Source organism: Nansenia antarctica (genome assembly GCF_963989245.1).
Source record: "Nansenia antarctica genome assembly, chromosome: 3".
In the NCBI taxonomy this organism is placed as follows: domain Eukaryota; kingdom Metazoa; phylum Chordata; class Actinopteri; order Argentiniformes; family Microstomatidae; genus Nansenia; species Nansenia antarctica.
In genome coordinates, this window is record NC_137688.1 from 72,724,624 (window position 1) to 72,739,623 (window position 15,000).

Consider the following 15,000-nt stretch of genomic DNA (forward strand, 5'->3'; position numbering starts at 1 on the left):
ACTGGAACTCCTGGACCCCCACCAATCCGGCTTCAAGGCTGGGCACTCCACTGAGACTGCTCTCCTTGCTGTCACGGAGGCCCTCCACTCTGCTCAAGCTTCCTCCCTCTCCTCTGTTTTCATTCTCCTGAACCTGTCTGCTGCCTTCGACACAGTCAACCACCAGATCCTTCTCTCCACCCTCTCAGAACTGGGCATCTCTGGCACCGCACACTCCTGGTTTGCTTCCTACCTGGCGGGTCGCTCCTACCAGGTGACCTGGAGAGAATCGTTGTCTTCACAAACCCTCACCACTGGGGTACCCCAGGGCTCTGTCCTATTATGGAAATTGTGTCACTGTCCAAATACTTCCGGACCTAACTGTATACTACCCCCCAGCACTGTGCCTCCTGAGACATCTACTACCCACCTGTAATGTCCCTCCTGAGACATCTACTACCCCCCAGCACTGTGTCTCCTGAGACATCTACTACCCCCCAGCACTGTGTCTCCTGAGACATCTACTACCCCCAGCACTGTGTCTCCTGAGACATCTACTACCCCCCAGCACTGTGTCTCCTGAGACATCTACTACCCCCCAGCACTGTGTCTCCTGAGACATCTACTACCCCCCTTGTACTTCTAGTGTTTCTGTATGTCCCAGTAAAAGGTGACCTTTGACCTTGTGTGTGCAGGTGCACGGGCAGAAGGCAGTGTGGGAGGACCCGGTGGAGTGGGTGAGGGGGACCCTCCCCTGGCCCAACGCTCAGCAGGACCAGGCCCGCCTCTACCACCTTCCCCCCCCCAGCACCCAGCCCCCCGGCACCCAGCCCCCCAGAGACACACCCCCACCCAGCACCATGGAGGCTGATCCACTGGTGAGGCTATCACTGTGTGTGTGTGTGTGTGTGTGTGTGTGTGTGTGTGTGTGTGTGTGTGTGTGTGTGTACTGACTGTGTCTCTCTGGCTCCCCCTGGTGTTCAGATGGCGATGCTGCTGAAGCTGCAGGAGTCGGCTAACTACATGGAGTCTCCGGAGACCGTGGACCCTACCCTCTGAACCCTAACCCTGTCCCTTACCTTGACCCTTACCTTGACCCTAACCCCAGCCTCCAAGCTACCCTCTGAACCCTAACCCTAACCCTGACCCTGACCCTAACCCTAACCCCAGCCTCCAGGCTACACTCTGAGCCTAGCCTAATGCTACGCTAACTGACTCTGAGCCTAGCCTAATGCTACGCTAACTGACTCTGAGCCTAGCCAAAGCGCTAACTGCCGTTAAGCTGAGCTGTGTGGCTGCGTACCAACCTAGGCTACACTCCAAACATGAGGCTCAGACCTACCAGACTAAACGTGAGTCTTATGGACCAACAGACCTGCAGACGTCTGCCTACTAGAACTGAACTGTTGGAGAAACTAACCTGGCCTGAAGTCTTGGTGTTCATGTTGAGAGAGATGAGTGACTTTTGTTTTTCCTTTTCATGGGGGTTTTGTAAATTGAATCTGCAAGTGCATGGTAACCATGGTAACCAGATGGTGAGTCTAACCTTATTATTATTATTATTATTGTACCTATCAGCCCATCCAGGACATCCATATACTGTATAACTGGTGCTGATTGGATGGTTAACTAGTATCCTCACACCTCACTGGTTCCCCAGGTGAAGAACCATCTAGAACAGTCTAGAACAGCCTTCCTGCCGTTACGACCCTCTTTAGACAGATTAGCCAAAACGCACTTTATTTTATATTTGTCTGAATTTTTTTTTTTGGGAGGGCTTAGTCAGTGAGTGATGGAGTCAATGGAGGCCATGGGAATGGCCTGATGATGAAGTAGCGGTGTAATTCCTGCAGGGGGAGGGAGAGTTCACAGTTTCACTGCCCTCTCCTGAAGATCACACACTACCACGGAAGCTGAACTAATGATGTGACAGGTTTTGTTTTTCTATGATTTTCTTATTTAATGAAACGCATCAAATGTACCTGATGATATACGTATCACATGTACCTGATGCCATTACTGTGAATTTGGTCAAGAGGTCATGCAGGGGTCAAAGGTCTTAAGTCTTACTGGGGTCAGTTGTCATAGCGATGCATCATCCACCTCTGGGGTTCAAAGGTCGCGGGGCTGGATCGGCTACACAGAGTTCACAAAGCTGCCACCAAAACTCCCATGACCCTGACCCTAATCCTGACCCTGACTCTGACCCTTACCCTGACCATCAGTCATATCTACTGAACTGTCTACTACTGTACAACAGGAGGCAGAGGTCAGAGGTCAGATGGGCGTGGGAGGTGATTAGCTGAACTGTTCTCTAAGCTCCAAGTTAGTCGGCTGGGTTAGGGATAGGGTTAGGATTAGGGTTAGGCTGGGTTAGGGTTAGACAGGGTTAGGGTTATGTTAGGGCCTCTTACCTAACAGATATGGACGACACAACTTTGACATGTTTTGGGGGTTTTGGGGGATTTTATACAAAGTCATCATCACCATCTTCATCATCTATGGAGACTCTTAACACTGAACTCACTAACACACGGCTCTGCATCCTTACTAACACTGGACACACGGCTCTGCACTTCACCTCGTCGCTCTCTGACCTCCCCACGTCTGCACGTTCAGCCCAGTGAGGGAGAGAGAAGGATGAGAAGACCACCGCTCCTACAGAACACAACCTTCTGGAGAGGACCTGTGCAAATGACTCTTCTGTTTCCTACTGATTATTTGTAACGTCAGGAATGTTTGGCCTATGTGTGCTTTTTAACTTATAGAAATTGTTATATCTTTCTTTGCGCCCGTGTAGTATTATCATGGTGTATGATCATGTAGTATTATCATGTGTTGTTTTGGGGGGTTAGGGTGACGAATTATGCTGACGTATGACGTAAGTATGCTGCTTACGACTGCGTTGTCTTTGGCCAATGAGAGGAAGGAAAGGAAGACGAGGAGAGGAAGTCACTGGAGACTAGTGAGATGCACCTGACCTCTTAGCTCTGTGACCTTTGACCTAAAGCCTCCAGACAGCTGCTGTTTGGGCACCATGCAGCACTTCCACTTGTTGATGGATCCTGATGTGAAACACCTGATGTTGAGGAGGCGTGTGATTGGTTGAGAGTGATGTTGAGGAGGCGTGTGGTTGGTTGAGAGTGACAGCAGTGTGACGTCCTGCCTTCCTCCCTGGGTCAGGGGTCAGGGTCTGGGTTGGACCTCCGTTCCTTATCCAGGGGGTTTTTTACCTGAAGTTTCTTCTTTTCCATTTTCATTTTTGAAAGAAGAACAGGTGTTTCTTTTTCTTACGCAATCCTTTGTAAAACTTTCTTTCTATGTTGTACAGGACATCACTATTGTAAACAGTGTAAATACTCAGTGCATCCGCGACAACAATCACTTAAGTATAGAAATCTAAGGTAGGGAGTGACCGTGGGTGGGGGGGTCTTTTTGTATTGCTCCCTATGCTGGAGTAGGGCTCAACATTACAGCATGTTTCTATAACAGCAGCCTATGTGTCTAACATCGCTCTGTGGCCTCAATAAAGTCATCCTTCAAACTGGTGTTGGTCTCTTTGGTTTGGTTTGGTTTGTTTTGTGTGTGTGTGTGTGTGTGTGTGTGTGTGTGTGCACGCATGTGTGCATCAGATATGTACCCCAGCCTCCCCTGGTGTTCTACCTCCCCCAGCCTCCCCAGGTGTTCTACCTCCCCCAGCCTCCCCTGGTGTTCTACCTCCCCCAGCCTCCCCTGGTGTTCTACCTCCCCCAGCCTCCCCTGGTGTTCTGCCTCCCCTGGTGTTCTACCTCCCCCAGCCTCACACACACACAGCAAGGACACTTTTTAGCCAGTCTGCTGGCAGTGTCTGTCCACCCTCAGGGCTGTAATGTACAATGTCATTTCTCTACATTTCCCAGTCTTACCAGAGGAGGGCGCCAAACCTTTAGACAAGAACCTCTGACTGACTGACTGGTATAGAGAACGAATTGTCGTGCCACAATGAAATGCAATACATGTGTAACACTAAATACAACGCAAAAATGCTAAATATCTGTAAAAATGAAATCAATACCGCCCAATTGTATTTGAGATGTGTGCGTTGTACTTATCATTTCATAACTGTACAACTAGCGTCTGTGTTTTAATGACCATGCCAACATACACCAAGCCCCTAGAGGACCAGGGGCTAGAGGACCAGGGGGACCAGGGGCTAGAGGACCAGGGGTTAGAGGACCAGGGGGTAGAGGACCAGTAGAGGACCAGGGGGTAGAGGACCAGGGGGTAGAGGACCAGGGGGACCAGGGGTTAGAGGACCAGGGGCTAGAGGACCAGGGGGTAGAGGACCAGGGGGTAGAGGACCAGGGGTTAGAGGACCAGTAGAGGACCAGGGGTTAGAGGACCAGGGGTTAGAGGACCAGGGGCTAGAGGACCAGGGGGTAGAGGACCAGGGGGTAGAGGACCAGGGGTTAGAGGACCAGTAGAGGACCAGGGGGTAGAGGACCAGGGAGGGTAGAGAGAGAGAGACAGAGAGAGAGAGGCAGAGAGAGAGACAGAGACAGAAACAGAGAGAGAGAGACAGAGAGAGAGAGAGAGTGATAGTCTATATATAGAGTCGAGTCATCAGAGGGGAGGAGTCCAGCAGTCTATATATGTGAGTAGCGTCCTGCTGGCAGCTCCATCCAGAGGATTGACCGATTCCCAGGGTACCAGAACCATGTCCACCCCCGCACCCGCCCAGAACCCAGCCCAGCCCGAGGCCGTACCTGTGGAGGCCGCAGCACCTGTGGAGGCAGCAGCACCTGTGGAGGTCCCTGCCCCGGCCGATGCTCCAGCAGCTGGAGGTAGGGTTAGGGTCCCAGAAGATGAAGGTAGGGTTAGGATTACAGCAGATGAATAATAATAATAATAACTTTATTTGTATAGTGCTTTTCCTGCAAACGTTGCAGCTCAAAGTGCTTTAATCATTATATAATCATAATTTAATTATTTAGTCATTTAAAGGCAATATTAAAAAGATGGGTTTTTAGTCTTGACTTGAACATAATGTGCTGAGGTTGCATCCCTAATGTAAACTGGCAGTGAGACACAATCTGGAGCATAAAATGAGAATGCAGCCTCACCAAATCTCTTCTTTTGTACATGTGGTACACAGAGAAAACCAGCATCAGAAGACCTGAGTGCTCTATTGGGCTGATATGCTAGCAGAAGACCTGAGAGCTCTATTGGGCTGATATGCTAGCAGAAGACCTGAGAGCTCTATTGGGCTGATATGCTAGCAGAAGACCTGAGAGCTCTATTGGGCTGATATGCTAGCACAAGGTATCATCATCATTACCATGACAGCAGTGTTCTAGTGTGACAGTGTTATGTGACAGTTAGTGTAGCTATAGGCATAACTGCCGAATATCATAACCTGTATTCGAAGGTGTCTTTCTTTAGGCTATTTAACTGTACAATGAAATTAAATTAACACGCTAACCTGATAAATCACTTAGATGATGTTTAAGCATAGCGTCAGACAGGTGTTAATATGTTAAAATAGGGTTGGGGTTCTTAGCGGCTATGAGGCTTTACAGAAGTGGTGATTATTGAAGTTGGAGCATAAATGCCTAAAGTGAAAGTATTACGGTAATCTACCGCTACAACCCGCTGCCCCCCAACGGTAGACACCCTAACCCTAACCTATGTTCAACTTGCTGCTCATCTTTATTCCTCAGAACTCATTTGGATCTGTATTTTACAGCGCTAGATCACCGTAATGTTTCAATGTGTGATTTCAATATGCGCTTTACTTTCACTACAGGCCTTTATGCTATGAACCCTAACCCTAACCCTAGACACTGACCTCAGGTCAGTTTACAGGTGAAGTTGACCCTAGACACTGATCTCAGGTCAGTTTACAGGTGAAGTTGACCCTAGACACTGATCTCAGGTCAGTTTACAGGTGAAGTTGACCCTAGACACTGATCTCAGGTCAGTTTACAGTTGGAGTTGACCCTAGACACTGATCTCAGGTCAGTTTACAGTTGGAGTTGACCCTAGACACTGATCTCAGGTCAGTTTACAGGTGAAGTTGACCCTAGACACTGATCTCAGGTCAGTTTACAGTTGGAGTTGACCCTAGACACTGATCTCAGGTCAGTTTACAGTTGACCCTAGACACTGATTTCAGGTCAGTTTACAGTTGACCCTAGACACTGATCTCAGGTCAGTTTACAGTTTCCCATCCCAGTGACTCAGTCAGAACTGTGGCAGGGTGAAGCTGACGTCTAGAGTCGTGTCACCCAGAGTCGTTCCTGTAGTACAGATACAGATGGGTGTTGTAGTTCTGTAGTACAGATACAGATGGGTGTTGTAGTTCCTGTACAGATCTGGCGATGGCCCAAAAAGGTGACAGAATAAAATTTTTCTGAAAATGAAAAATACGATTAATTGCGGCTAACCTTAACCACCTCAGGGGACGCAGGTTCACCCTCACCGTACACCGTACCGCTAACTCTTACATACACGCTCATCCTTGCTGTTACATCATACATGTTACATGTGTTACGTCATCTAATGGTAGGATGGGGAACCGGAAACTACAGTCCCCATGGTCCTTTATCACTATGCTAACGATGCTAACGTTTCTGAGTTGACTTGCAGGTCTCAGCTAACGTCCCCCAGCGGCTCTGCTGCTAGGCTAACGTGGTTCTGCTGCTAGGCTAGCTAGGCTAACGTCTGTCTAACGTCTAATACTAGCCGCCGCCGCCGCACCTGAGGAGGCTGCTGCTCCCCCTGCTGAGGCCCCGATAGAGGCCCCCGCTGAGGTGCCCGCTGCCGTTGAGGCCCCCATAGAGGTGTCCGCTGAGGTGCCTGTTGTTGCTGAGCCCCCCGCTGAGGTGCCTGCTTCTGAGGTGCCTGCTGCTGAGGTGTCCGCTGAGGTGCCTGTTGTTGCTGAGGCCCCCGTAGAGGTGCCCATAGAGGTGCCTGCTTCTGAGGTGTCTGCAGAAGTGCCTGCTGCTGCTGAGGCCCCCGTAGAGGTGTCTGTTGAGGTGCCTGTTGAAGCCCCCATAGAGGCCCCAGCAGAGGTGCCCGTCGAACTGCCTGCTGCTGCTGAGGGTGAAATACATAACAGCTCTGGACCAGCTACTGACCATCACTCACACACCTCTCTGTCCGTCCGTCCCTCCTGTTCTATTCATCTCTGAATCTCATCCTCCCTTTCCTTCCTGTGGTCCTCCATCATCTGAACTCCACGCCTCTCCCACACCTCTCTCCTCCTCCTCCTCCCTCGCTACCTCTGTCTCTCCTCCTCCTCCTCCATCGCCACCTCTGTCTCTCCTCCTCCTCCTCCTCCCTCGCTCCCTCTGTCTCTCCTTCTCCTCCCTCGCTACCTCTGTCTCTCCTCCTCCTCCTCCATCGCTACCTCTGTCTCTCCTCCTCCTCCCTCGCTACCTCTGTCTTTCCTCCTCCTCCCTCACTACCTCTGTCTCTCCTCCTCCTCCTCCTCCTCCATCGCTACCTCTGTCTCTCCTCCTCCTCCTCCATCACTACCTCTGTCTCTCCTCCTCCTCCTCCCTCGCCACCTCTGTCCCTCGCTCTCCTCCTCCTCGATCGCTACCTCTGTCTCTCCTCCTCCATCGCTACCTCTGTCTCTCCTCCTCCTCCTCCATCGCTACGTCTGTCTCTCCTCCTCCTCCTCCCTCGCTCCCTCTGTCTCTCCTCCTCCTCCTCCTCCATCGCTACCTCTGTCTCTCCTCCTCCTCCCTCGCCACCTCTGTCCCTCGCTCTCCTCCTCCTCGATCGCTACCTCTGTCTCTCCTCCTCCATCGCTACCTCTGTCTCTCCTCCTCCTCCTCCATCGCTACGTCTGTCTCTCCTCCTCCTCCTCCTCCATCGCTACCTCTGTCTCTCCTTCTCCTCCTCCCTCGCTCCCTCTGTCTCTCCTCCTCCTCCTCCTCCCTAGCTCCCTCTGTCTCTCCTCCTCCTCCTCCTCCCTCGCCACCTCTGTCCCTCGCTCTCCTCTTCCTCCATCGCTACCTCTGTCTCTCCTCCTCCTCCTCCATCGCTCCCTCTGTCTCTCCTCCTCCTCCTCCATCGCTCCCTCTGTCTCTTCTCCTCCTCCCTCGCCACCTCTGTCTCTCCTCCTCCTCCATCGCTACGTCTGTCTCTCCTCCTCCTCCCTCGCCACCTCTGTCCCTCGCTCTCTCTCTCCTCCGTGTGCTAGTTGTTGACAGCCATGGTTCATATAGGCGTAGGTCATGTGACGGCGGCTCGTCTAACCCTTAACCTCTAACCTTTAACCTTTAACCCCTAACCCCAGCTACCGCCGCTGAGGAAGAGGCTGTACCCGCAGTTGACGCTCCCGCAGACGGTAAACACACACCACCAGGACCACACACACACACACACACACACACACACACACACACACACACACACACACACCACCAGGAACACACACACACTCTCTAACACACACTCTCTAACACACCTGCTGTGTGTGTGTTCTCCCCTGTAACACACGTACTGTGTGTCTGTGTCTGTGTCTGTGTGTGTGTGTGTGTGTGTGTGTGTGTGTCTATGTGTGTGTGTGTGTGTGTCTATCCTGCTTGCTTTTGTTGTAGAACAAGAAATGTCCTGATTTACTAAGTAAGTAGCCTTGAGAACCGATGGTTCCGAACCAAACGGCCCTTAGGGGGAGGAGCCTATCTCCTGTCTCCGTAGCGTGAGGCGGCTTGATGTACAAGTATTAAGTACACCCCCTGGACATGACGCTGGTATGTCGCAGGGTCTTACCCCCCCAATCCAACCCTTAATGCTGAGTGCCAAGCAGGAGGGAGGCATCGGGTACCGTTTTTATAGTCTTTGGTACGACTCGGCCAGGGATCGAACTCACCTACAAATCCCTCCACGCCTATGCCCCCCTGTACCTAACTGACCTCGTCTCCCAACACACCCCTCCTGGAACCTGCGGTCCTCAGACATGGGTCTGCTCTCCACCACCCCACCAACCTACGGACCTTTGGGGACAGAGCCTTCAGTGTGGCAGCTCCCACCCTCTGGAACTCTCTCCCCATAGTGATCTGCAATGCCCCTACCCTGGACACCTTCAACACCCATACCTACCCTGGACACCTTCAACACCCCTACCTACCCTGGACACCTTCAACACCCCTACCCTGGACACCTTCAACGCCCCTACCTACCCTGGACACCTTCAACACCCCTACCCTGGACACCTTCAACGCCCCTACCTACCCTGGACGCCTTCAACACCCCTACCTACCCTGGACACCTTCAACACCCCTACCAACCCTGGATACCTTCAACGCCCCTACCTACCCTGGACACCTTCAACACCCCTACCTACCCTGGACACCTTCAACACCCCTACCTACCCTGGACACCTTCAACACCCCTACCTACCCTGGACACCTTCAACACCCCTTCCTACCCTGGACACCTTCAACACTCCTACCTACCCTGACACCTTCAACGCCCCTACCTACCCTGGACACCTTCAACACCCCTACCTACCCTGGACACCTTCAACGCCCCTACCTACCCTGGACGCCTTCAACACCCCTACCTACCCTGGACACCTTCAACGCCCCTACCTACCCTGGACACCTTCAACACCCCTACCTACCCTGGACACCTTCAACACCCCTACCTACACTGGACACCTTCAACACCCCTACCTACCCTGCACACCTTCAACACCCCTACCTACCCTGGACACCTTCAACACCCCTACCTACCCTGGACACCTTCAACACCCCTACCTACCCTGGACACCTTCAACACCCCTACCTACCCTGGACACCTTCAACACCCCTACCTACCCCGGACACCTTCAACACCCCTACCTACCCTGGACACCTTCAACACCCCTACCTACCCTGGACACCTTCAACACCCATACCTACCCTGACACCTTCAACACCCCTACCTACCCTGGACACCTTCAACACCCCTACCTACCCTGGCCACCTTCAACACCCCTACCTACCCTGGCCACCTTCAACACCCCTACCTACCCTGACACCTTCAACGCCCCTACCTACCCTGGACACCTTCGAGGCCCCTACCTACCCTGACACCTTCAACGCCCCCACACTGGACACCTTCAGATCAGCCCTCCAAGCCCATCTGTTCACCAAGGCCTTTGGGCCCTAGTTTAGTTTAGTCGCTGTCGCTGTTGTGTCTGTCGTGTCTGTCTGACCTTCCTTCTGTAAAATCTGTAAAGCGTCCGTGGGTTTGTGAAAGGCACTATATAAAACCAATATATTATTACTATCATTATTACTAGACCAGATGTATGTATATATACCTTTACCTGACCAGATGTATATATATGTATATAAACCGACCAGTTCATTCTCTGCTGAGCTAACGCTAACCTAGCTAACGCTAACGCTAGCATCGTTGACTGACTGGCTGCTTCTCTGACACGTTCGCTAGCTGCTCCTGCCGCTGCTGAAGATGCTGCTGCCGCGCCCGCCGCAGACGCCCCCGCAGAAGGTAAACCGCAACACAACCGCAACACAACCACACGTTCATCTCTGCCTGTTTAACGCTAGCTGCTCCAGCTGAGGCCGCCCCGCCAGAGGAGCCAGCCAATGCCCCCACACCCCCACCCCCCGCAGGTGAACTCAAACTCCAGGCCCAGGCTCCACTGAGGCCTCCGCCGGCTCCTCTCAGCCAGCCAGCCTCCATCACTGCCAATACATCGTCTGTTTCTGGACTGTTCTGGACACACATGCACAGCTAGGACCAGATCAGGACACAGCTAGGACCAGATCAGGACAGAGCTAGGACCAGGACACAGTCAGGACACAGCCAGGACCAGATCACAGCTAGACCAGATCAGATCACAGTCAGGACCAGAGCAGATCACAGCCAGGACCAGATCAGATCACAGCCAGGACCAGATCAGGACCAGATCAGGACCAGATCAGATCACAGCCAGGACCAGATCAGGACCAGATCAGGACCAGATCAGGACCAGATCAGGGAGGATGTCTGTCTGGCTGTCATCTGCCAGGGTCACTCATTTGTGTTTGGGTTGAACCTCACAGGTCATGTTGTGGTTGTGTTTGGGTTGAACCTCACAGGTCATGTTGTGGTTGTGTTTGGGTTGAACCTCACAGGTCATGTTGTGGTTGTGTTTGGGTTGAACCTCACAGGTCATGTTGTGGTTGTGGTTGTGTTGGGGTCAGTCCCCCCCAGCGCTCCCCTGAGCTTGACCGTGGAGGACGTCAACGACACGTCCGTGACCGTCAGGTGGAAAACCCCCGAGACCCTGGGAGACGGGCTGGACGGATACACCGTAGAGTACTGCAAGGATGGAGGTGAGGGTGTGTGTGTGTGTGTGTGTGTGTGTGGATCTCATTTCAGAGGTGGTCATTTCCATATTCAGGCCTGCCGCAACACTGTACAAACACTCCATTGTAAAGCCTAGCATGTTCAGTCTGTAAAGCCTAGCATGTACAGTCTGTAAAGCCTAGCATGTTCAGTCTGTAAAGCCTAGCATGTTCAGTCTGTAAAGCCTAGCATGTTCAGTCTGTGTAGTGACGATTCAGAAGTGTTCTCTAGTATTTCATCAAACACCCCTGATGCTGTAATTGTCAATGGAAATCACAGAGAGGTGCTCATTCTAGAATCTAGAAGTTGGCGTGTGTGTGTGTGTGTGGGGGGGGGGGGTAGGGGTGTGTGTGTCAGGGGCAGATAGCAGGGTGGTCCAGGCCATATACGGCTGCCACTCTATCACCCTGCTTTTAGACCCTCCCTCCCCCCCTCCCTCCCCTCCTCCCCCCCCTCCCTCCCCTCCTCCCCCCTGCTGGTCCTGGTGACATATCCGGGTCAGGAGGTCAGCAGGGAGAATGTTTGTCCACCAGTGTCACCAGGAAGTAAAACACTTGATGGATGATGTCACAGGAAACAAAACCCTAACCCTTTCGAACCCTGACCCTTTGTATAAAGGAACACATTTAAAAAACCAACAACACAACATTCTAACATTGAACTGTTAACTGTATATGTCAATGTTTGAATTAACCAGTAACTTCAGCAGGTCTTAGCTTTCCAGCTTTCAAAAGCACAAACGCCGTCTGTCCTTGTAGCGATCATGTTGTAAATGACCGTAAGCTTCATGATGTAAATGCTAATGTGCTAATGTGCTAACGCTAAGGTGCTAATGTGTTTCTCTACAGCCGCAGACTGGGTGGTGGCTAACGCTGAGCTAACGCTAGCTACCCGCCTGGCCGTCACAGAGCTGACCACCGGAGACCTGCTGCACGTCCGCGTGGTCGCCCTCAACGCTGGGGGGCGCAGCCCCCCCGCCACCATGGCCGAGCCCGTGACCATCCATGAGATTGGTGGTGAGTACCTGTGTGTGTGTGTGTGTGTGTGTGTGTGTGTGTGTGTGTGTGTGTGTGTGTGTGTGTGTGTGTGTGTGTGTGTGTGTGTGTGTAGAAGGAGGGACAGTGATAATGGCGTTCACTCCCCACCAGGTCTCAAAGGTACATAACGGACTGTAGACAGAGACAGGGGGAGGCTGTGTCTCAGGAGGTAGAGGCTGTCTCAGGAGGTAGAGGCTGTGTCTCAGGAGGTAGAGGCTGTGGTGCAGGAAGTAGAGGCTGTGTCTCAGGAGTTAGAGGCTGTGTCTCAGGAGGTAGAGGCTGTGTCTCAGGAGGTAAAGGCTGTGTCTCAGGGGGTAGAGGCTGTGTCTCAGGAGGTAGAGGCTTTGTCTCAGGAGGTAGAGGCTGCATGCAGGACAGGGTTGGGGACAGGACAGGACAGGGACAGGACAGGGTCAGGGTCAGTTGCTCCCTTGCTTTCAACAGCAGCATCAACCTGATCCCTCCCAGTTTGACTTATGGCCATAAACTCCTCATGAAGTCCTCATGTTACCAGAGGAGGAGGAGGAGGAGGAGGAGGAGTGGTGGTCAGTGCCAGAAGGAGATGGGCTCTCCAGATGGACACACATACATCAGGCCGGCGCTGACAGCTGCTTTCATGAACATTAAATGATCCACACTTAGACACGCTCCCATAGGACGGCCGGCCTGTGACCTTCTCCCACGGCGGAGGTGCTTTCACCACCTCTATCTCATCTCTATCCTGCTGATGGTTAGGGTTAGAATTAGGGTTAGGGTTAGGGTCTTCTCTATCCAGCTAATGGGTTAGGGTTAGGATTAGGGTTAGGGTTGGCTTAGCTTTACAAACTGATTCAGGACTGTCCGTCGCACACAGATCTAACTGATTGAATGAGATCAATCTGTTTAAAGTGTCTTTTAAGAAAATATATATTCATTTATTTTTGTCCCAAAACGTTTTGGGTCACAAAGCACTTAAAACTGCAGTCCCCAGACATCGGTCAATCCTGTTTAAGACTCTGACCCTGGGCTGATGGGGGAGAGGAACCATGGCTGTCACAGGCCCAATCCCATTTAACCATTTGGCCCGACATTTTAGCCCTGAAGGGTACGGCGTCCCAACTCTTGTTGGCTGAGTTTTTTCAGATGCACACTCCGAGTTACAAACGGAGTTTGATGCGAAATCCCAGAATGCCTTGCGAATCATCGGCAAGATAGTGGCAAACGCACAAGAAATGAGGAAGAAAAACACCATTGTGTTATCTCAGCTTGACGTCATTTCAATGTTTTATTACTTCATTACAAGCATAACAAATGTCTTAAGGCTGATTTGTGCATGACAGTCACGTGACCACTCGCCAAACTTGAAATCTTGTAAATCCTAAAAATAGCTTTCTAAGGATAGGGTCGGGGGCGGGGTCCGGGGCGGGGTGGGGGTCAGGGTTAGTGTTCAGGGATCAGGAAAACATTTGGCTACTGAGCCGCCTGTCTGTCATGTCATCTCTGGTGCTTTATGTAACCTTTATCCCTTGCAAACACAGTTTACAACCATACATCAAACACATAAAATATACAACATTAGGGAGAGAGTTCCAGGGGTGCGGGGGGGGGGGGCAGGTAGAGAGTTCCAGAGGGTGGGGCAGGGAGAGAGTTCCGGGGGGGGGGGGGGGGGGGCAGGGAGAGAGTTCCAGAGGGTGGGGCAGGGAGAGAGTTCCAGTGTGTGTGTGTGTGTGTGGGGGGGGGGGGGCAGGGAGAGAGTTCCGGGGGGTGGGGCAGGGAGAGAGTTCCGGGGGGTGGGGCAGGGAGAGATACCCAGAGGGTGGGGGCTGCCACACTGAAGGCTCTGTCCCTGAAGGTTGGTAGGTTGGTGTGGGGGGGAGGGGGGGTGGAGAGCAGACCGTGTCTGAGGACCGCAGGTTCCATCTATGGAGGTTCTTCAACAGTGTGGAGCTGGGACCTCTCCCCCTCCCTCACTCCCTCTCCCCCTCCCTCCATCCCTGATGACCAGTGATTGGGTCAAGAGTTGCGCTGCTTCTCTGGTGAGGAATGGACGTATCCTTCTGATGTTGTCGAGGAGGAATCTGCAGGAGCGTGCTGTCGCTGCGATGTTCTCCACACAGGATAGGCGGTTGTCCAGGATCACTCCAAGGTTCTTGGCTGTCAGGGAGGAGGCTACAGTAGAGTTCTCCACTGTGATGGAGAAGTCTTGGAGAGGGCAGGCTTTCCCAGGGAGGAAGAGCAGCTCAGTCTTGTTAAGTTTGAGCTTGAGATGGTGGGCTGACATCCATGTAGAGATGTCAGAGAGACACGCAGAGACACGTGTTAGCACATGTAGATCAGAGGGGGGGAAGGACAGAAAGAGTTGAGTGTCGTCTGCGTAGCTGTGGTAGGAGAACCCATGTGAGGAGATTACCGAGCAAAGAGACTTGGTATAGAGGGAGAACAGTAAGGGCCCTAGGACAGAGCCCTGAGGGACCCCAGTGGTATAGAGGGAGAACAGTAAGGGCCCTAGGACAGAGCCCTGAGGGACCCCAGTGGTATAGAGGGAGAACAGTAGAGGCCCTAGGACAGAGCCCTGGGGGACCCCAGTGGTATAGAGGGAGAACAGTAAGGGCCCTAGGACAGAGCCCTGAGGTACCCCAGTGGTGAGGGTTCGTGGAGAAGACAGCGATTC

General features: G+C 52.4%; 2 protein-coding genes across 2 annotated transcripts in view; both read left to right on the forward strand.

Moving 5' to 3' along the window:
- Nucleotides 1-1,074, forward strand: part of LOC308154373 (neuron navigator 1-like) — an 89,621-nt gene extending 88,547 nt beyond the window's left edge. The window contains exons 31-32 of the mRNA XM_080527536.1: nucleotides 675-857; nucleotides 964-1,074. Of these exons, the coding sequence (XP_080383662.1) occupies nucleotides 675-857; nucleotides 964-1,038 (258 nt within the window). The 3' untranslated portion in view covers nucleotides 1,039-1,074. The remainder of the gene's footprint in view (nucleotides 1-674; nucleotides 858-963) is intronic.
- Nucleotides 1,075-4,675: 3,601 nt separating this feature from the next.
- The window catches only part of LOC308154374 (myosin-binding protein H-like), a gene marked incomplete at both ends in the record, with an annotated part of 30,451 nt that continues 20,126 nt past the window's right edge, over nucleotides 4,676-15,000 (forward strand). Inside the window, 7 exons of the mRNA XM_080527537.1 lie at nucleotides 4,676-4,802; nucleotides 6,703-7,062; nucleotides 8,267-8,317; nucleotides 10,411-10,470; nucleotides 10,530-10,595; nucleotides 11,169-11,300; nucleotides 12,162-12,329. Of these exons, the coding sequence (XP_080383663.1) occupies nucleotides 4,676-4,802; nucleotides 6,703-7,062; nucleotides 8,267-8,317; nucleotides 10,411-10,470; nucleotides 10,530-10,595; nucleotides 11,169-11,300; nucleotides 12,162-12,329 (964 nt within the window). The remainder of the gene's footprint in view (nucleotides 4,803-6,702; nucleotides 7,063-8,266; nucleotides 8,318-10,410; nucleotides 10,471-10,529; nucleotides 10,596-11,168; nucleotides 11,301-12,161; nucleotides 12,330-15,000) is intronic.